Source organism: Macrosteles quadrilineatus, unplaced genomic scaffold, assembly GCF_028750875.1.
Source record: "Macrosteles quadrilineatus isolate MER2022 unplaced genomic scaffold, UCM_ALF_1.0 Scaffold_2__2_contigs__length_208266976, whole genome shotgun sequence".
Lineage (NCBI taxonomy): Eukaryota > Metazoa > Arthropoda > Insecta > Hemiptera > Cicadellidae > Macrosteles > Macrosteles quadrilineatus.
Window position 1 is genome coordinate 27,870,843 of NW_026542595.1, and position 21,646 is coordinate 27,892,488.

At 35.9% G+C, this 21,646-nt stretch overlaps 2 protein-coding genes across 2 annotated transcripts; one reads left to right on the top strand and one right to left on the bottom strand.

Annotated features, from left to right (window-relative positions):
* Window positions 1-693: 693 nt before the first annotated feature.
* LOC128984017 (uncharacterized protein K02A2.6-like) lies at window positions 694-1,638 on the top strand. The gene has a single exon (XM_054403299.1). The coding sequence runs from the start codon at window positions 694-696 to the stop codon at window positions 1,636-1,638; it is 945 nt and encodes a 314-aa protein (XP_054259274.1).
* Window positions 1,639-13,632: 11,994 nt separating this feature from the next.
* LOC128985607 (myosin regulatory light chain 2) lies at window positions 13,633-20,749 on the bottom strand. The gene is made up of 4 exons (XM_054405247.1): window positions 20,611-20,749; window positions 17,635-17,841; window positions 16,386-16,639; window positions 13,633-14,023 (listed from the first exon to the last, which is right to left on the bottom strand). The coding sequence occupies exons 1-4, from the start codon at window positions 20,611-20,613 to the stop codon at window positions 13,867-13,869; spliced, it is 621 nt and encodes a 206-aa protein (XP_054261222.1). The 5' UTR covers window positions 20,614-20,749; the 3' UTR covers window positions 13,633-13,866.
* Window positions 20,750-21,646: the final 897 nt, after the last annotated feature.

Below are 21,646 nucleotides of genomic sequence, written 5' to 3' on the forward strand. Positions count from 1 at the left end.
TTGCTCCCAGAGCGATTCCGCCAAATCGTCCACGGACGAATTTCTGCATCCGCGGATGGACGCTACGTTTCAATGGGCGGTGTGAACGGTCCCATCTGATAACATGGGCAGCGATTTATTTTCGCATCCGTCCGCGGACGACGTCCGCGGATGCCAGTGTGAAACCGCCTTAATGAAGTGGGAATTAGCGGTGAGAGTCAGGACATAAGTATTGAAACTATTGTTGTCAATACTGTATATTCCAAGCATAGTTGGCGTCAGAATATTACCGTAAGTGGGGTTGACATATCTTTTAAGATCGATACTGGCGCCGACGTCAATGTTATTCCTTACAAGCTTTATCAACAATTAGCTCCTGGCGCTAACATGACGACTCCAGGTAGGTAACATCAAAGTTGTAGGTACTTGCCTTCTAAATTGTACACTGGGGGGTTCTAAAACAAACTTTTTAGCAACATTCTACATTATGAATGACGATGCCTCTCCCATATTAGGGCTTAAAACATGCCAAGAACTGATCTCATTTCTAGAGTAAATAGACATAAACATGCTACAGAAAGTGATGCCACACTAAAGCAAGTACGTTTTTACATAGAACATGGGTGGCCTAAACACAAACAAAATTGTGATGACAAAGCTCACCCTTTTTGGGGAAAAAGGTATAAATTACATTTATACGATGATCTGATATATATGGAAGACCGACTTGTTATTCCGAGTGAGCTGCGACCCGACATGCTGAGGCAACTACACGCTTCACACCAAGGAATTAATTCGTGCCAAAACAGAGCACAGATGGCTTGGTACTGGCCAGGAATGATGAGAGACATAAAAAACACAGTAGACCAATACACAACATGCCAGGAATACCAAAGATCAAACCCAAAAGAACCTCTTAAACCATATCCAGTGCCAGAAATCCCATGGGAAGAAATTGGAGTTGATTTCTTCAAAATTAACAATACCAATCACATGCTAGTGATTGACTATCATTCCAAATTTGTGGAAGTAAAGAAGATGAGTACAACAACTGCTGATTCAGTAACTGCAGGATTGACACAGATATTTAGATCTCATGGCCTGCCTAAGAAATTACACTCTGATAATGGCCCTCCGTTCGATAGCCACAAGTTTGCCACGTTCACAGAACGGTATAAAATTGAGCATATAACTTTGTCTCCGTACTACCCAAAATCTAACGGGATGGTGGAGAGGGCTATACAAACTCTAAAGTCAATGCTATCTAAAACGCTAAAGACCAAGGCAGATCCAAACCTAGCCATAATCGATTACAATAATACTCCTAAAGCTAATCTCAGAGCACCTGCTCAAATGCTAATGGGAAGACTACTAAAAACTGTTCTTCCTGCTACTAAAGATTCCATGAGACCACTCTTCCCCACCAATGAAACAGTTCTAAATTTGAAGCAAGCCCAAGAAAAACAAAAAACATATTATGACAGATCGGCTCATCCACTTCCAGAATTAAAGGAGGGTGAAGAAGTTTATGTTCAAAAGGGAACTCGAGAATGGGTAAAAGGAAAAGTTGACAAGAAACACAAAAGCCCGAATTCCTATTTGGTACAAATTAACAGCGGAGCAGTTCTCAGAAGAAACCGGTGCCAACTGAGACAGTAAAAGAAAAAAGATTGAAGTTTTTGAAAAAAAGGACATGTGACATATTATTCTGTCTTAAATCAGCTGATATAATATTTATTTATTATTGTTTGTTGTGTTTATATTAGTTTAGAGTTTTTATTGTGAGTCCTATTAAAACCAGTGTTCTGTACCAATAAATAAAATATAATTTATGAAGCGCTTTACCATTCAGAATACACTTAGAGGACTTCAAAATTGGTTTTCAGCTAATGGTTAGTTTCAGTCTAAAACACATTTGGTAAAATTTCAAACTAAACAAAATAAAAATGTAGATGAAGACAATTTTATATTTCAAGGGAACTTAATGGTGATTCACAGCTCAGTTAACTTTTTAGGGATACTGATTGATTCTAATCTTAATTGGAAAACTTTTGTCAATAAAGTATGCAAGAGATTAAACTCTATTTGTTTCCAAATGATTGTTCTTCGAGAGGTTATCGACTCAAAAACCAGGCTTATGATATATCATGGTCTTTTTTGAGTTCTGGGGAATGTCATCTCATGCACAAAATATTTTTAAGATCCAAAAAAAAGTACATCCACCTCATGACCTTCTCAAAGAGAAAGTCATGTACACAATTTTTCAAAGAATTTGGTGTATTAACTGTTCCCTGCCTATATATTTTCAGATGTCTGATGTTTGTTAAAAATAATTTTGTAATTTTAAGTAAAACTCAACATAGGCACCATCATGAAACTAGATTTCAAGCAAATTTTCAGTATCCAAGACACCGTCTGACACTATTTGAAAATACACCACAATTAATGGGGAGGAAACTGTACAATACACTACCCAGTGAGTTGAAGAAAATAATAAAGGAAAACAGCTTTAGAAAAAAGTAAAGGATTTTTTTATTTAAAAAATGTATTGTTCAGTTGACACATTTTTAAATGATAAGTTTTAGAAAACCAACTTGTAAAGGGATTATTCATGTTCTTAAAATTATTATTGTGAGGTTTTATTAATTTTGTTCTCTAGATACTTATTGCTAGGTGTAACTACTTAATTTACTGCATTGACAATGTCATCTATTCTGTTCTAGCTTTGCTAGTTGTTAAAGAATGTACTTTCATGACAATAAAGATATTCCTATTCTTATTCTTATTCTTAAATAATCAATAATAATGAATGATCCCTTTAACAGGAAAGTACCTTGGTTTTTCTCATTTTTAACCCTAAAAACACAAAATTTCCAAATTTTTCTCTAAACCATTTTAAAGAGCTCAAAAAACAAACAATTTAGTATACTAAGGTGTTTTTGTACAGTTTTTGGCTACGGAGAAAATTCAAAAAAATAAATATTTATAATCCCATGTTATACTTATGGGTAATATTGTAAAATATTGTAGTTTCTTCAAAAATGAAGAAATTAGAAGATAAAATAACAGTAGAAGATTCCCAGCGCCTAATAACTGAGAAAAGGAGACTCCTTTCAAGCCAATTAATACACCAAGACGAGTTTCATATAATAAAAACAAATTGGCAACTACTAAGAGAACCCATTTCAGTGTTTCCTTGCAAATAGCAAAAAGCAAGTTGAGGAAAGAAACACCAGAACATCAAAGTCAACCACAACAAACACAAAATCAAAACATTGAACATCCCAAGGCCGCCAAAGTCCCAAAAAGAGTTTGCTCTACTTTCAAGGGCACTATATCTCCCCCAATCAAATCAACTAAACCAAAGAACACAGGAAAACCCCCGATCTCCGCCAAGCTTCTTAAGTCGAGAGAGACCATTGAAGACTTCTTTTGGAAAAAATATAGACCTATATAAAAAGAATACTCTGTCACACACCAAGCGACTAAACATGACCGAGATGGACTGCCTCTCTTACCAAGGAGAACAGAAACACGAACAGCTGCAAGAACCCAACTCAAGTCAACAATTCAATCACTCTACAGTGCCCCACACTATAACCTCTTTTTTAGAAACAAACAGCCTGAAAAAAGCAAAAGAAAAATCAGCAAATCTCCAAATAATTCTTGTGTAGCAATAATGCACCAAAATATTAGAGGACTTGCTACAAAGACGGACAGACTACACCATATTCTCAATGACACAAAACGAAACATTCTAGTCTTGACTGAACACGGACTGAAAAAAACAGAACTAGAAGCTACCAAAATTACCGGCTACTCTTTAATTACCCACTTTAGTAGAGAAGAACATAAACTTGGAGGTGTAGCAATATATTCCAAGGAAACCCTTGCTGATACAGTATCAGCTATTGACATATCAAACACATGCCAGGAGTTAATTTTCGAAGCAGCAATGATTCGCATGCAGACTGTTCTGTATGCAATTAGAACTAATAATAAATGTATTTGTAAAAGTACAATTTTAACCAACTTTATTCAACACAAATTAAAAACAAAGTGAAGAAGTAAACATTATAACCAGCTGGTGATAGTTATAAAATAAATAATCAATAAGTAAAGATAGACATTTAGGATGTAACACTTCCCCTTCTTAAGTGAGCTTCATAAATTGAGTCTATCCACGGGTTTATGTGTCCTTTTTGAACGTCTCACTGTAATAGTGGGAGTTGGTGCCACTGGAACATCTGATATGTTGTGATCGTTGGCCTCTGGAACATCTGATATGTTGTGATCGTTGGCCTCTGGAACATCTGGTATGTTGTGATCATTTGTTATGTGGTTTTCGGTTGGTATGTTGTGATCATTTGTTGCGTGGTTTTCGGTTGGTTCCTCTCTGACTCCTCCAAAATGGACTCCTCCAAAATTTGTTGGTATGAATACTTGATTTTGCTCATTCCTTAATGAAAACTCACACAAGTTTCGCCCTGAACGTCTAATTTGGTCTTGATGACGTCTGATTGTGCCACTGCTTGTGGATATTTCATAATTTCTTGGTCCTTCTTTTCTATTGATCTTTCCAAAGCCCCATTTGTTGCAGGTCCCATATAGGCGGTAAGCAACAGGTTCTTGAGCTTTAAATGATTTTTGCCTATCAGAATACGATTTTGAGTCAAAATTTTGGTTCATTTTTTGTGACAAATCAGGATACAATAAATCAAGTCTTGATCGAATTTGACGTCCAATAAAGAGATGTGAAGGAGACTGTCCTGTAGTACTATGTGGAGCTCTTCGATAGGCCATTAAATATCTCTGTAATTTCAACTCAATTGAGCCTTCCTCAAAGTGCATGGCTCTGATAGTATCTTTCAAGTCTTGTACATAGCGTTCTACTTGGCCATTAGTTGCAGGATGGTAAGGTGCTGATCTTTTGTGTCTAATTCCGTTAGATTGAAGAAATTTTTCAAACTCTAACGAAACAAATTGCCTTCCGTTGTCTGACACTAATATGTCAGGGATTCCAAAAGAGCAAAAGAATTTCCGCAAAGCCTCAATGGTTTTATGTGAATTTATAGTTGTAAGTGTTACAATCTCTGGCCATTTACTGTAGGCATCCACAATTAGGAGAAAATAATGGCCATAAAATGGTCCTGCAAAATCAACATGAACTCTTTGCATAGGCCTTGAAGGATATTCCCAGTGGTGAACTGGTGCTTTGGGTGCTTCATGTTGTACTCGTTGACATCCCAAACAATTTAAGGTCATATTCTCAATGTCTGCATCAATTTTAGGCCACCAAACATACGAACGAGCTAGTCCCTTCATGCGAACTATACCCACATGAGCCTCATGAAGTTCTTTCAAAATTCTTGGACGAAGTTGTTTGGGAATCACCACACGATTCCCTTTTAATAAGCATCCAAGCTGAATTGACCATTCTTGTTCGTTAGAAGACATCGGGTGATAGATTGGCTCCCCTCTGATTAGTGATTGATAAATATCTCTAAGATCTGGATCAGATTGTGTATTTTTTGCTATTTCTTCAGCTGTGACAGGTAAAGTATAGATTTGTTCTATTTCATGAACATCGGCTGAGTCAATAACAGCAGCTTCTTCAACATTTTTAGGTAGTCTTGAAAGTGCATCAGCATTAACATTATCTTTGGTTGATTTATACTTTATGTCAAATGAAAATGCCTGAAGGAATATAGCATAATGTTGTAGTCTTGTTGCGGCCATAAGTGGTATTCCATTTTTCGGTCCAAATATTGATACCAGGGGTTTGTGGTCTGTAACTAGGGTGAAATGACGTCCATAAAGGTATTGGTAAAAGTGTTTAACTCCAAAATAAATTGCCAGGGCTTCTTTTTGTATGACACTGTACTGTTTTTGTGTTTGTGATAGTGTTTTGGAAGCAAATGCAACAGGTCTTTCGTTTCCATCCGGAAACACATGAGAAAGAATTGCCGAAATTCCAGATTGACTAGCATCTGTTGCTAGAATGAGTGGTAAGTGTGGGTCAAAATGGCATAGTATATTCTCTGACATCATTTCCTCCTTCACCAATTGAAAATCTCGTTCACATTCTTCAGTCCAATTAAAAGGTACATTAGCTCTTGTGAGATTAATAATAGCTTGCATCTTTTCACTTAAGTTTGGAATAAACTTTCGATAGTAACTTATCAACCCAAGGATTTGTCTAACTTCTTTCACATTACTTGGCCTCTTCAGGTTTCTTATTGCTTCAGTAATATGTTTACTTTTACTTATTCCCTTTGACGAGACATGGTAACCAAGAAAGTCAATCTCTGGTACAAGGAATTGAGATTTAGAAACATTAATGTGTAAATCGTTGTCTTTGAACCGATTTAATACAGCACGGAGTCTTTTCAAATGTTCTTCCTCACTGTGGGCTGTTATTTTGACATCGTCAAAGAAAACATCAACACCATCAATACCTTGTAGAATATTTTCCATTGCTGATTGCCAAATAGCAGGTGCACTTGCAATTCCGAATGGTAGACGATTTACTCGATATAGACCTTTGTGTGTATTGATTGTGAGCAATTCTCTGTATTCTTCTTTCACTGGCATGTGTAGGTAAGCTTCGGATATATCAATCTTTATAAATTTAGTCGAATTACCCATTCTGGCCAAAATATCATCAATGCGGGGCATGTTGTGTTCTGGTATTACCAAATGGGGATTGAGGGTTACTTTGTAGTCTCCACACAGTCTGATATTCCCATTTGCCTTCATAATCGGTACAACTGGAGTAGCCCAAGAACTCTGATTCACCTTTGTAATTATACCTTCTTTTTCTAGTCTGTCGATTTCTGCACTAACTTTTGGTAACAAAGCATAAGGTAGTGGTCTAGCTTTTTTAAAAACTGGTGTAGTGTCAGGCTTTAAGTTAAGAAGTGCTTCTCCCCCTTTGAAACTTCCAACTCTTGGTTCAAATATGGATTTAAATTCCATTAAAATATCGTGTACTTTGGGATTTGAGTGTTTAACTCTATTCAAGTCAGCTCCGTGAATGTTATTTATGTCTGACCAATTTATTTTAATCGATCTCAGCCATTCCCTACCAAATATCGTATCTCTATTACCATCGACTATATACAATGGAAGATATTTGGTTTGATTAGAGCCTTTTCAATTACTTGAGCCATGTCTACAGCTTTTTCAAAACTCAAATCACTGTCACTTAGAGTAATTAACCTTGCCTGTATTTTTTCATCCCTTAGCCCGAGTATGAATTGGTTTCTCAGGGCTTTTGACAGAAATGTGCCAAAATTACAATATCTAGACAACTTTCTAAGATCCAATGAAAATTCAGAAACGTTTTCTCCTTCATATTGGTGTCTACAATGAAATTTGAATGTCTCTGATACTTCATTTGGTTTTGGTGTAAAATGTGAATTAAGAGTTTGAACTAATTCAGCATAGGATTTAGTTATAGGTGATACAGGATGCAATATATCCCTAAGTTTACTGTAAGTGTCTGATCCAATACAGTGAAGTAACGTAATTTTCTTTTTGTCTTCCGAAATGTTGTTATAAATGAATGATATCTCTAGTCTTTCCATATACATTTCCCATGTTTCATATCTTTCATTAAAGGGTCCAATCAATGCTGAGTTAATCATTTGAATGTTTTGAGATGTATTTGAATTACTTGTACTCACCTCCATCGTCGCCAAATTGTTCTGTATGTAATTAGAACTAATAATAAATGTATTTGTAAAAGTACAATTTTAACCAACTTTATTCAACACAAATTAAAAACAAAGTGAAGAAGTAAACATTATAACCAGCTGGTGATAGTTATAAAATAAATAATCAATAAGTAAAGATAGACATTTAGGATGTAACACAGACAACAAATAAAAAGGATATATCTGGGAAGAATGTTTCCTCTAGAGGCCACCAGAATAACCCATGACACAGCCACTTCCATAGACTGTATATGCTCAAACATACCATATGCGTATATTACTGGACAAGTTGTGCATACTGGTCTATCTGACCACACTGCGCAGCTGTGCCTGTTGAAACGCAGCTGTGCCAAGAAGACACTTCCCAAAGATTTGTAATGAAAAGAAGCCTAAACAACACAAACCTAAACAAACTGAAGGCTCACCTCCATCTACAAAATTGGGAACATGTTTACTCTTCACCCAATCTTGAAACCTCCTACAACAAGTTTCATAATATTCTCCAAACAGCACTAGATTATACATGCCCATTAAAGAAAACTAAAATTTGTACAAACAAAAAACATATGAAGTACTACGATCCCGAAGCAAAATACCTTAAAGAGAACTTTTTGAAAGCTATGCAAAAGTTTGAGTTAACAAACAGAAATGATGACAAAGTAGAAATTATTAATAGAAAAAGGATATACGACATGAAACTAAGAAACCTAAAAATGTCCTCAACAGCTAGCTTCATAGAACAAGCTGACAACAAACCAAAAGCGCTATGGCAAGTTATAAACAAGGAAAGGAAAGGAAAATGTGAAGAGAAAACCCTTACAGAATTGGAAATAAATGGCAAACTCACAAACGACACAAAAGAAATGGCCGAACACTTCAACACATTCTTCTCGAATATAGCAGAAAATACCCTTGACCAAAACAGAGCAATCGTTATAGACCCTGAAACAGTGCTGAATGGAGAGGAACCAGTCTGTCCAATACACCTTACCTTAACTTCAACGTCCTATAAAGAAGTTGAAACGATAATAAACTCCCTGAAATCCAAAACATCAAGTGGAATAGATGAGTTTTCCTCTAAGATGATAAAGCACTGCTCCCAAGAACTCATCTCTCCTCTGGTTTATCATATAAATAAATCATTTAAAGAAGGCCTCTGAATTTCAGTAAGAAAAAAGACATATAGTCCCTCAATTAGAGGATGTAACAATAGAAAACCATACAAAATGTCTCGGTGTTATCCTTGATAACAAACTAACATGGAAAGAGCACATCAACCACCTAAGCAAAAAAATCAGTGCCGGAATATATGTTGTCAGAAGAATAAACTACATAGGCGGACTCTCTGTGGCCAAAACAGCTTACTTTGCACTGGTAGAGTCGCATATTAGATATGGCTTGACAGTGTGGGGAGGAACTTCAACAAAAAATATGAATCGAATCCTTGTTCTTCAGAAGAAAGCCATAAGAGTCCTCGCCAACCTTGTCCCACCACAGACTTGCAGACTAGCATTCGCAAACCTAGGAATCCTCACAGTGGTGTCTCTCTACATACTTGAAACCATAAAGTATGTGGATGAAATAAACCCCCCAAGAAACCAAGGCCTGCACCACTACAACACCTGTCATGGCTCCAAATTTGCCCTACCAGTTCACCGAACAACTCCTTGGAAAAAAAACCTTCCTACACCGGCTGCAAACTGAGGAACCATCTACCTGACTACCTGAGAGACCTGACTGGCAACAAGCTACACTAGAAGTTGAAGAAGTGGCTAATCGCAAGACCCTTCTACACAATAAAAGAATTTTACGAAAATTATGGAAATTAACACATACAATTCACTATTGTAATTCTTAACGAATGAACAATAAAGAATATTGTATTGTATTGTATTGTATTAGTTTGCTTATTTATGGATATTTTTATCAAACTTGGCAAATTTATTTATGTAGCTCAGACTCTTTTGCGATTTCTTTTTTGATTGTTTTTGTGGGGATCACTGTATTGGAGATTTGAAGTAAGGTTTCAACATTGATTGTGTTTATTTCTTTGCCAAATGTTAGTTCAGATGATTTTTTTTTAATTTTTATTATTATTACTAGCTGACTTTTTGTTTTTATTATATGAAACTCGTCTTGGTGTATTAATTGGCTTGAAAGGAGTCTCCTTTTCTCAGTTATTAGGCGCTGGGAATCTTCTACTGTTATTTTATCTTCTAATTTCTTCATTTTTGAAGAAACTACAATATTTTACAATATTACCCATAAGTATAACATGGGATTATAAATATTTATTTTTTTGAATTTTCTCCGTAGCCGAAAACTGTACAAAAACACCTTAGTATACTAAATTGTTTGTCGCAGCTCACTCGGAATAACAAGTCGGTCTTCCATATATATCAGATCATCGTATAAATGTAATTTATACCTTTTTCCCCAAAAAGGGTGAGCTTTGTCATCACAATTTTGTTTGTGTTTAGGCCACCCATGTTCTATGTAAAAACGTACTTGCTTTAGTGTGGCATCACTTTCTGTAGCATGTTTATGTCTATTTACTCTAGAAATGAGATCAGTTCTTGGCATGTTTTAAGCCCTAATATGGGAGAGGCATCGTCATTCATAATGTAGAATGTTGCTAAAAAGTTTGTTTTAGAACCCCCCAGTGTACAATTTAGAAGGCAAGTACCTACAACTTTGATGTTACCTACCTGGAGTCGTCATGTTAGCGCCAGGAGCTAATTGTTGATAAAGCTTGTAAGGAATAACATTGACGTCGGCGCCAGTATCGATCTTAAAAGATATGTCAACCCCACTTACGGTAATATTCTGACGCCAACTATGCTTGGAATATACAGTATTGACAACAATAGTTTCAATACTTATGTCCTGACTCTCACCGCTAATTCCCACTTCATTAAGGCGGTTTCACACTGGCATCCGCGGACGTCGTCCGCGGACGGATGCGAAAATAAATCGCTGCCCATGTTATCAGATGGGACCGTTCACACCGCCCATTGAAACGTAGCGTCCATCCGCGGATGCAGAAATTCGTCCGTGGACGATTTGGCGGAATCGCTCTGGGAGCAATTTTTCTAAAACATCCGCGGACGATCACGCCCTCGCGCATGCGCAGACAGAGCACCAAACCACGTGTAGCTCTCAGCGAGGCATGTGTCACTCGCATCACAGTGTTTAGTAGTTTGTGTTTACAGTCATAGTGTTCATCTAGTTGTTGTTTTGTGTCCTCCCTTGTTGTTTGTTATGGCTGAATTAATTGAGGCTGTCCGTGCCTACCCAGTTATCTGGGATACAACTATAGAAATTTATAGAGATCAACAAGAGAAAGATAAAATTTGGTTGGAAATTGCGACTACACTCCAAAGATATTACAAAGAGAATAAAGTATCCTAACCAATAACCATGTATATTTATACGAATTACTGTACAGTAAATCATTATTACAATGATTTGTATTACTATGATTATTTGCATTATTACAATGATTCACCAAATCGCTGCCGCTTACTGTTAATCGGATGAACCCACTTTCTCCTTAATGAGTACAAAAGTACAACCTCGTCGTCACTATCATCACTACTTGAATCAAGCCACAGAACAGAAAATCCGGGTTGACACCATGGGACAGAAGGCTCAAACATTTTGCACACCTCCACTGAGTTGTAAGAGGAAGTATGTTTAATCTATGATTGTAGTAGGAATTGCCAACTTCCCTATGCGCATGCGCGAATGAGTGGACGCTTGAAACGTAGCTCGCAATGTGAAGGGGGTGCGTAGCATCCATCCGAATCATTTCATCCGTCCGCGGACGATAATTTCGCCAGTGTGAAACCGCCTTTAGTTTCAATGTCCTTGTTAGATTCAATGTTATGCATGCTTTGGGACTTACAGGCGTTTGCAAAAAAAGTAAACACATGTCATCTTATCTTATCTTACTACTCTTATAAATGTGAAAGTTTGTGTGTTTGTTTATTTGTACCTATGTTTGTTTATTCGTTTATTTGTTTGTATGATGTTCAATCACGCATTAACTACTGGACGGATTGTTCGGTATGATGATAGCTCACATTCCCGATTAACATATAGACCTATTCTTATCTCAAAAATCCTTTTGAGCTCCGCCCCAGTTGCTCTGTAGTTCCCCATGTTAACCTTATGAGTAATTATATTTAAAATGAATTAAAGAATTTAGTCAGCTGTTTCAACTAAACAAGTCGGTTTTATGATATGCGTTAGTAGTATTAAAAAAATTATAAGGTTTACCAACATGGTGCAGCGCTATTATTATTAATTTTTTGTTGCATTTATGACAGTAGAAGATAATTTGAACTAAGCAGCAACAGAAAGCTGTGATACATTATGAGAACTGTTAAAGTAAGATTGTTTACAGTTAGGGTATGTTTATGTTTTTAATTTAATGAATAATTTGTGATAGATAATTTATTTTTTTGTTTAGGTGCAGTGGTAGAACATTATGGCTGTGGTAGGTGTGTTATTCTATAGCATGCTGTAAATTTAAAGAACCAAATTTTATCAAACTTTGTCCTCCCCCATTGCAAACGCAAAGCTTGAATATAACTGCAATACACATTTTATACTTATATATGCCAACCCTGTACGATGGACGGGTGCTCTGCTAGTTGATAATAAACATAACAGGTTGCAATGGTGACAATAACTTCATGTTCATAACACTAATGTTACAATCACTACCTACTGGAAATACCAGCTCCAGTCTGTACGGGATTAACCTGAAACTCCCCCCATTATAGAAGTGATTTGTAAAACAAAAGCAGGAGTTTAGTATAGGAGCTTCGCTTGCTTTGCTCCCTCTGCTCAATAATAACCTACATGGGAAACTCGCTAAAACACTGTTTACATTTGTTTGTTTGGATTTCTAATTTAAGTCTAGCTGTTTCATTTGCAATTCCACTAAAACCAAATATAGCTGTTTTTTACCAAATTTCCCTATAGCTACCCGGGCCCGGTACGGTGGCTATTACTGTAGGTGGCACTGTAAGACCTAGACCCGGGACTGCTATGCTTTTTCATTTTGATATTTCTAGAGGCCAAACAAGTTTAGCTGGAACAAATCTGCATCTATGTGTTTTATGCGTTTTATGAGTGGACCATCAGTTGATGATATGTTCAAATAAAAATTTGAACAATAATACTCATTAAAATAATACTCTGGTCAAAAAATGTGGGTGGTTTTAGGGGAAGAAATCCATAAAGCAGAAAAACGTTATATGGGAACTTCCCCTGAAAACACCAAGACTGGAGACAGCATCATAACCAAGAATCATTAAAAATTCACACATTTTTTCTACAAGTTAAAAATATTTCAATGTTGTATATACAGTGTTGAAAATTGGGTATCTATAAAGAAAATTATATCATTACTGATTTTCAAATTCTTGACCCCTTTTTTGATAACAAAGTATTTCTCAAACTTGGCACTCTCAATAAACATTACGCCAAGTTTGTGGGACTAATGTTCGCATGGAAATTTCACTTGTTTCATTCTGTAACAATATTTATGATAAAAGGCAATAAGGAAAGTCGAAAACTAATGTTTCCAACACCGATTCATGTAATGATCATGACATGAGGTTCACTATGGTACCACATATATCACACTGTGCTGGTAGAGATCAACGTGAATTGTGTCAAATATAATTTATCACGGTGGTATGTACCATTTGCAAGTCCTAAATCTTTTAATTCTACTCATCAACACATCTTAGATGGTAATGTTTTGAATGGAACTTTAAAGTTAAACTTTTTCAAATAGCAACCCCGCTGCCTTAAGGCTGTTAAATAATAATGAACTTCCTATAAAACAAAGGATATAATTTTTGTCTAAGAGACTAGCTTTAAATTCACATGAGTAACTCGGGAAAGAAGAAACGATTCATAGTTTAGGAAATTGTTTCTTTACTGCTTATAATAAGAACATTTAGTGCTAAATTCAAATCTTGCTTGACATTTTCACTCATATTAATTCCGATAAGTACACATACGAAGACATCTCACCACTTATGTTAAAAATAAATAAACCGAATAAATGTAGTTGAAATTCAGATGTTGCGAAGTATGTAGTTGGTTGGAGTTGGTCGCCTCATGTTGTTGTTGTTGTTGTTGTTGGTGTTTACTCTTCCTCCTCTTCATTGGAGGCACCGACCAGCAGCTCAATGAGAGCCTCAGTGTCAATGTTGCCCTTCTCATCAATCACCATGGCCTCAAATGCGTCGTCTACCTCCTTGGCGGAGAACTTCTCACCCCAGGTGGTCAGGGCGTGTCTCAGCCTGCACAAACACAATCACTTAATGTGTACAAGTATACTATTGCTACAGTTTTTAAATGTTTAATCATCATTTAAGTGGTTTAATTAACATTCAGATAGGTCGGTGTCAGGTTATGGTTCATGTTCTCACGTTGTATCAAATTCGGAACAGTTATCGGATTGACATCATTCAGCAACCTATCTTTTGAGTTTATACCTTTAGCTACTCACTATGTAAGTCATTAATACTTGTTCATTATTTACTCATAGGAAAGTTTGTTTATAACACTATCTTACTTTTTTTCTGATTTCAACATCAAGGACTACTTGTTGGCTTAAAAAAGCAGTAAACAAGTTTAAGCAGGATGAGAAACATTACTATTGTTACCTTGACAAAATGAGCTTTTAAGTGTTTCCTACCATCAAATAGTCGGAACCCCCAACATGTGCCCCTTGTCTTGAACCACAATAATCACTAACAGACAGTGGCGTACTGTCATAGTTGGGGGCCTGGGGCGGCTTAGATGAGAGGGCCTTTTTTACATACATATATATACAAATGAAATAATAAATACCATAGTAGGCCTACCCTGTTTAAAATCATTTTATGTTTAAAATTATTTTAAACAGAGGGTACCATGGTGTTTATTAAAAAAGTAACCCTAAACAGTGATTAGAACTAAAAAGAAATATACGCTTTTAATGTATTTTGTATCGACTGATTAAATGAGCTTACTTCAACTATTTTAAATGTAATCTATTTTTGTATTTGAGAAAAATTTAATGATGCTAAATTAAGTTTTCCTTTGAGTTTTTAACATTTTAAGTTTTTATGAGTTGGAGATTCGAAATAAGCATGAGCACTCCAAGAAGTAATACAAATCAGGTTTTTTCTGACACATCTTTAAATTTTTTTTTATTTAGGAGATAGACCTACTATTTTTGTATAAAATACATTATATAATTATATTAGCCTATCTTTATATTATACATTATATTTTAATATAATTGGTCCAAAATTCTGTGTCCGACTTCTGTGATCGGGGCAAAAAAGAACGATATTATCCTCGGTGAAGACGAAATCGTGAGCGCCCGTGTTTGTGGGGTTGTAATCTCCGTCTCCCGCGGTCGCGCGGGTTATCTCTGAGACCGTGGAGCATTCGTAAACATGTCCTATGTTTACGGTGGAATAGTGAACATCTTTCGCGGATGCAGGGATATATTCTACATGCCAAAATCGTTAACATCTCCAGCGAACGCGTGGACAACATTATCGTCCCCCGCAATCGCGGCGAAATCGTGAACACAGAACATCTTTTGCGGTTGCGAGACCTTATTATCGTCACCTGCGATCGCTGATAGTCGTGATTTTCGATCGGGCAATCTTTGCAGACGCTTCACAGTGATTGCGAGAACAGATTATTATATTCAACAGCAAAATCTATTTTCCAATTTTTGAGACCCAAGTAAGGCCCCTTCCTAGGCCAAGAGGCCCTCGGCAATGGCCGTGTTCGAAGTTAGGGGAATATGGCCCTGATTTGGGGGCCTATGTTGGTGTGGGGCCTGGGGCGGACTGCCCCCGCCGCCCCCCGTCGGTACGCCACTGCTAACAGAGAGTTCTCTATGCACATTGTAGGCCTACATAATCCACAATAGACTTGAATAAGTATGGGAAGCTCATGTTGCTAAATTATTAAGAACTGATGCTTCATCAAATACAGTAGAACCCCTAATATTCGGCCTTGGTTTTACCGGTCCTCTGTTTATCCGGCCCCTTCCAGTAAGCCAATATCAAAATGTTTTTCTCCCAGCTTACAGACGTTAAGATGCAAGCACCAGTCATTGTGACTGCTCAAGTCATAAACTAATTGTTCTCAACATTTATCTATTTGTATATGCATTTATTTGCTGTGCCTCTATACTCAGTTGAGCTAGTGGGCCTAACCTCTGATCAGTTGGTTGATTATTTACAAAGCGGGGTTAGTACAGTACCGGTACATTAATTTTTGTATTTAACAAAATGGATAAGAATGTTGAGTAGAAGTGCATGTACCATTTGTCCTAATGATCTTCAAGTTCAATTTATTGTAATTTACCTCTATTTAATAGTTTTTGTTACCTGGAATCATAATATTTGTATGTTCATTACTTAGCAACTTTAACCTACAATTTACAAACACGTTAATTTTTCTAAAAATAATCCCAGAACAGACTTGAATGATACTTTTGACTGCAAATATTATTATTATTAGGTATGAATGGTCATTTTTATAGTAGGTTGGTTTATCTGGCCAAATCGTTATCCGGCCAGGGGCTTGGTCCCGTCGTGGCCGGATATCAGGGGTTCTACCTCTCAGGGGGGTACCTCTCTTATCAATACTTACTTCTCACCGTCGATTACACCATCGTTGTCGAAGGTCCTGAAGGCAGCGATGACAACATCATCCTCATCAGCCTGTCCTGACATGCGGTTGGCGAAGAGAGTCAGCATCTGAGTGAAGTTGATGGGGCCAGGAGCCTCACTAACCATCTCATCCAGCTCCTTCTCAGACACCAGCTTGCCGATCTGGTTGAAGGTGGACCTCAGGTCGGCCTTGCCGATGATGCCGTCCTTGTCAGCGTCCATGAAAGCAAAGCCCTGGAAAAGCATTGTGATGATAATTTCTGTCATTATGTCATCTAGAATTCTAGATCACTGATTATTAATTATCAAGTAATTGAGATGGGGACGCCACCTAGGTGTGTATATGCCACCCAAATATGAGTGAATTATGAGTGTAGAATGGAGTGAGATGATCTTTGTAGCTTTGTTACTGACTGGGATAAGCTGTTTTAATTAATAGCCAGGAACATTTATTTAAAGCCCAATGATCAGGGACAGCCGGGTCCAGTTTAAAACCATTAAAAAGCTACTGACTTTTCTCAGGATTGAACCGACGACCTTTTGATTGTTAGGCAAGCACTACAGTTTAATTGTTGACCTACAGATCAGTAATTAAGTTTACTCCTATGAATGAATCTTTAATAATAACTAGAGCTAGATTTTCCGCATTGTTAAAGTTGTTTTCAGTCTTAGAATAAAAATGAACCAAGTTGAATTTAGCCATTGACAGAGTGTTTTGATATAAATACTAATTTATATGAAATACGCAAACTTTTTTAGCAAGCCATACTAACAGGACCACTTATTGTAAAATATAGCATATTAAAAGTCACATCGACTGACTCATTAACAAAAATAAAACAGGAAATGAATTTAAGACACTATAACACCTAGAGTAGCTCTCAACATATTTCTTTTTAGTGATGGTTTGATTCCAAAATTATTGACTCCGATTATGATACCTTACCTCCAAGGTTCTCAAGATAATGACAGGTGGCTCTGGTTTTTAACATACATTTTCATTATCAAGCTGAACTCCATTTTCATATAATAGTTTGTGATTAATCCTCACAAGCAAAAATGGATTGTTCCTAATGACTTGGTTTTTTTAGTTAATAGTTGTATAGTAGTATGTAGTTTTATAATAAAAATTTAGGATAACTAGTGGTCGCCTGATGATAAAGCAGGATCACTTGACAATACAACACATAAACTAGAAGGTTTATCAGAAGCTAATTTGAAATACTAACTTCCTTGAACTCAGCAATCTGTCCCTGTGAGAACATAGAGAAGACATTGGAGCCGGATCGCTTGGCAGACTTCTTGGAGCCGCGGGAGCTGGCCTTGGTGGAGGCCTTGGATGGAGCAGGCTCTGGTTCGGGGGCTGGAGCGGGCTCTGGCTCTGGTGGTGGTGCTGCTTCTTCCTTCTTCTTCTTCTTCTTCTTCTCCTTATCAGCCTGCATGCCAACATATGTTATATTTTTAAAGTGTTAGGGTTTCAAAATTGTATTTACTTAAGGGTCACATAAGTTTAAGGAGGTGTGTGTTTTGTCCTGAGTGTTAATTGAGATGTAAGAGAATACATTTTTGTTTCTGTTCAAGTTAGTGTTGGTTTGCAGAAAGAAATGTTTAAGAAAATCAAAATGAATGAATGCCAAGTGGCAATAAAACAGATTGTATCAACATTTTGATAGAGGAAGAATTGTGTCGAAATAGGAATCTGAAAAACTTTACTTTCATGGGAATGTATCTTTATTATTGTAACAGTACAGAGTGCTTTTCAATGCTTTGCCAAACAATCCAAAAATTGAGTCAAACCCTGCGGTTTAAAAAAAATCACTTTGAAAATTACTAGTGTCTAAATGTTACTACTGTGTCCGTGAGTTTAATGCTGACGGGTGGTCGGAAACATATAGTGTGCTTTGTTTATTGATAAATCAAATGTAAATATTGTTTAGTTTAAAAGTTATTTTCTAGTTTATAAGACAGACTGTATTTTTAATGTATTTCTAACTTACCCAATGCATTAATGTAAATCTGGCCAAATAAATGACTTATTGACTTATTGTTCGTCAATATTTTTCAAGTGTATTGTGTCTTTTTGTCTTATGTAAGTTATAAAGTTTTTAATTTTTTGGACTTAAATAAAGCCAACTAAAGGGTGTGTACTGTACATATTCATTTGACTACCTATGGTAAAATCATTCAATGTTAGTAAGCTGCAAAATGAAGTAATACAATTATATATTACTTGTCTACCTATCTAGCTTTCCATAAGAATAATAGTTGAAATTGTTAAAATTTCAATTACAGTTTTTAACGAAAAACAAATTTTTTCAGAACAGTGGCTAGCATGGATATTGTTTTTAGCCTGAAACTGAGATATTCCAAACAATTTAGAGGGAATCATAGGAGCCATTTTTGAAATCATTGTGCGCAAATGTTACTCGTATTATAGTATAAATTAGAATTGTTATTACCACCTCTTAAAACAGTATTTCAATATTTTCCGAGTCGTCATTGAATTTCTCTTTGCCCTGAATTGGGTAGATATAGAGCAGCGTAGTAGAGTCCAGAATAAGCCAGCCGCCAGCCCACCACAAATAGCACCAGCGGCAGAGTGCCAATGTAACACTACTCTTACAGAAATAAACTTGCATCTTGCTCATTCCTTTTCTTATTTTTAACCTTCGGCCTATTTCAAAACGTTTGTTCTGCTTTCAGTTTTACATCAGCATTTTCTGGATGAATTCTGTTCTAAAACATTTATCTATTGAGCCATAATAAAAAAATAAGTTAAAAAAACATTATCAGACAAACCAAATTAAATTTACTAGATAGGTGGGCAATATGATTGGATATAAAGGCTTTGTAAAAATAATAATCTTAAAAAAATCCTTAACAAATTTTGTTGGACAAAGCTACTTTAAGAAAGTTTTTAATTTATATGCTTATTTCATTTCATTAGGTTGTATGTAAATCATAATAATAGGTTGCATTTTATTTATTTAATTCAATCTCAATAGCTACATAGGTAGGCTACATTTAAATGTTTTAAATTACTACTTTAATTGAATTGCATTTTCATTTTATTAAACTGTAACAAGGTCCAATGTACAAAATTTAGTTATGGTCATCGTTACCAAATTCTTTACCCCTTAAAATTGTCTTTTATTAGTCAACTATTTAGTTTTGAGTAAATAGAAAACCGATTTCAATCTCAAATGCTTTGTTTGGAGTGCTTTAAAAGAACTTTACTATTTACTTTGGTTATGTTGTGTATTTAGTCCAAAGACCTAGACTTTGTATGTCCGGGTTTAAATACAATTGAAAAGTGTACTTTTATTATAGTACTTTCATTTATTTGAGTTTTCCCGAAGTAAATTAAAGTTGAAAAAAACTAGTATAATAAACTCTTATGCAGTTGTATCGCATGAGACACACTGTACTTGTGACTTTGTGTTAGTAGTAAAGGGTCAGTAATAAAAGGTAAATAAATATTAACTTAATGCTTTTGCTGTTACAAATAATTATTATTTAATAAAAAAAAATACTTAAATGTAAAAAAAATATGTTTGTGTGCCTAATTTATGTTACAAAACAAAAAGTTGAAAGGCTACAAAAGTTAAAGACTAATTAGCATTAACTTACCACGGTAATAGCATGTTTGGCTCAATGTGCTCACAATCAAATTATAATTTTTTTGTTCCTAAACCTCTATTAGTTGTTACTTTATAATAATGATTGATTAGTCCTTTAACTGTTAAGATAAGCTATTTCCATTAAATCTGGTTTCAATTTTCAAGATAAGGTCCATCATGTCCAACTATTATCACCTCATATAACAAACTATTTACTACATTTGTTAATCATCAGATTCTTACGATGATTTTAAATTCCTTTTGGAAAGTATAATGCGGGTACTATAACAACAATATTATAGGTCACCAAAGGTACACTTGAACATAAAAATCTTTTTCCAAATAACAGTTACTGTACCTACGTAATTCAGAATCTGGCAGTTTGATATGCTAATCTAGTGCGGTACTATCATACTATATTAACTATTTATAACACTTTTTCACATGTGAATCATTTACCATCACATTTAAAATTTATCAAACAAGTTAGTTATATTTTCTCAGTGGAATAAAAAAGTAGGAGTCAAATGATAAGGCAAACACAGTGGTTGATGATGACTACTATTAACTATTGTCAGTACTCACCATTGTGTTAAGGTGCTTGGCGAGTCAACAAGAGTGGTGTACGGTCGGCGGTCTGGTGCCGACTGGGGTCTTGATCCACTCTCTTCCAATACCCACTGTTATCCTCCGGGGGTGGTTAAAAATAGCCAGCATGGATCTCGAACAAAACCTCCCATTGCTATCCCAGAATTCCATCAGTGAGTGCCATAAAAGGCCTACAGACCAGGAGGTTCACTTTGCCGAGCCGACACCTACCCCTCCTCCCAACGCTGATTGTACAAAAGCTCGGAACCGTGTAAGACAGCAACTAGGTCGCTCACGAGGGTCACGGCCAAAATTGTTTACTTCTATCCTGGGAGTGACTCAAGGATATGGAATTTGACTATTTTATAGAAAACGGTGGGAAAGAGAATGATTTGATACCATAAATTACTCTCCAAGTCTTCTCTTGCCAAGTGTCATGCTCGGCTTGCTAGCAATTAACCATGCTGCGTTCTTAATCTGGAGGATTTAGTATTTACCCTAATTATATAAAGTTCCACTTACTTACTTGCTTTGTTAAAATTTTAATACCTTTACTGAATTGTAAGTCAATATTAAGGCTGATCACAATCATTATTAAGTCAAAGAAGATAACAGTACAAAACTGTATACCATTTCAAAATTGTGTGGCAGCTGCCTAAAATATTAACACAATGATCACATCAAGTTACATGAATCAAATTGTACTAGCTAAAGTACCCAACCTTCGTACGGGGTTAACTTATATTTGTATTGTTCTTGTTGACGTTATACCGATATCTTGCGTTTGCAATGGTCAGACTTGGAAGGAGACAATTTGGTTCTTTATTGAAGTCAACTCTGGTAAAAATAATCTTACGACATAGAGCATAGAAAAATAATACAAAACTTTCACTACCTTGCATAAACTAAACATAAACATATACCTCTATTATTAACTATAATATATGAGAATTCCGTCAATATATAAAGTCAAACTTCAACCAACAACATATACAAACAGTTAAAAAAACACTACTGTTACATGTTACTCTAA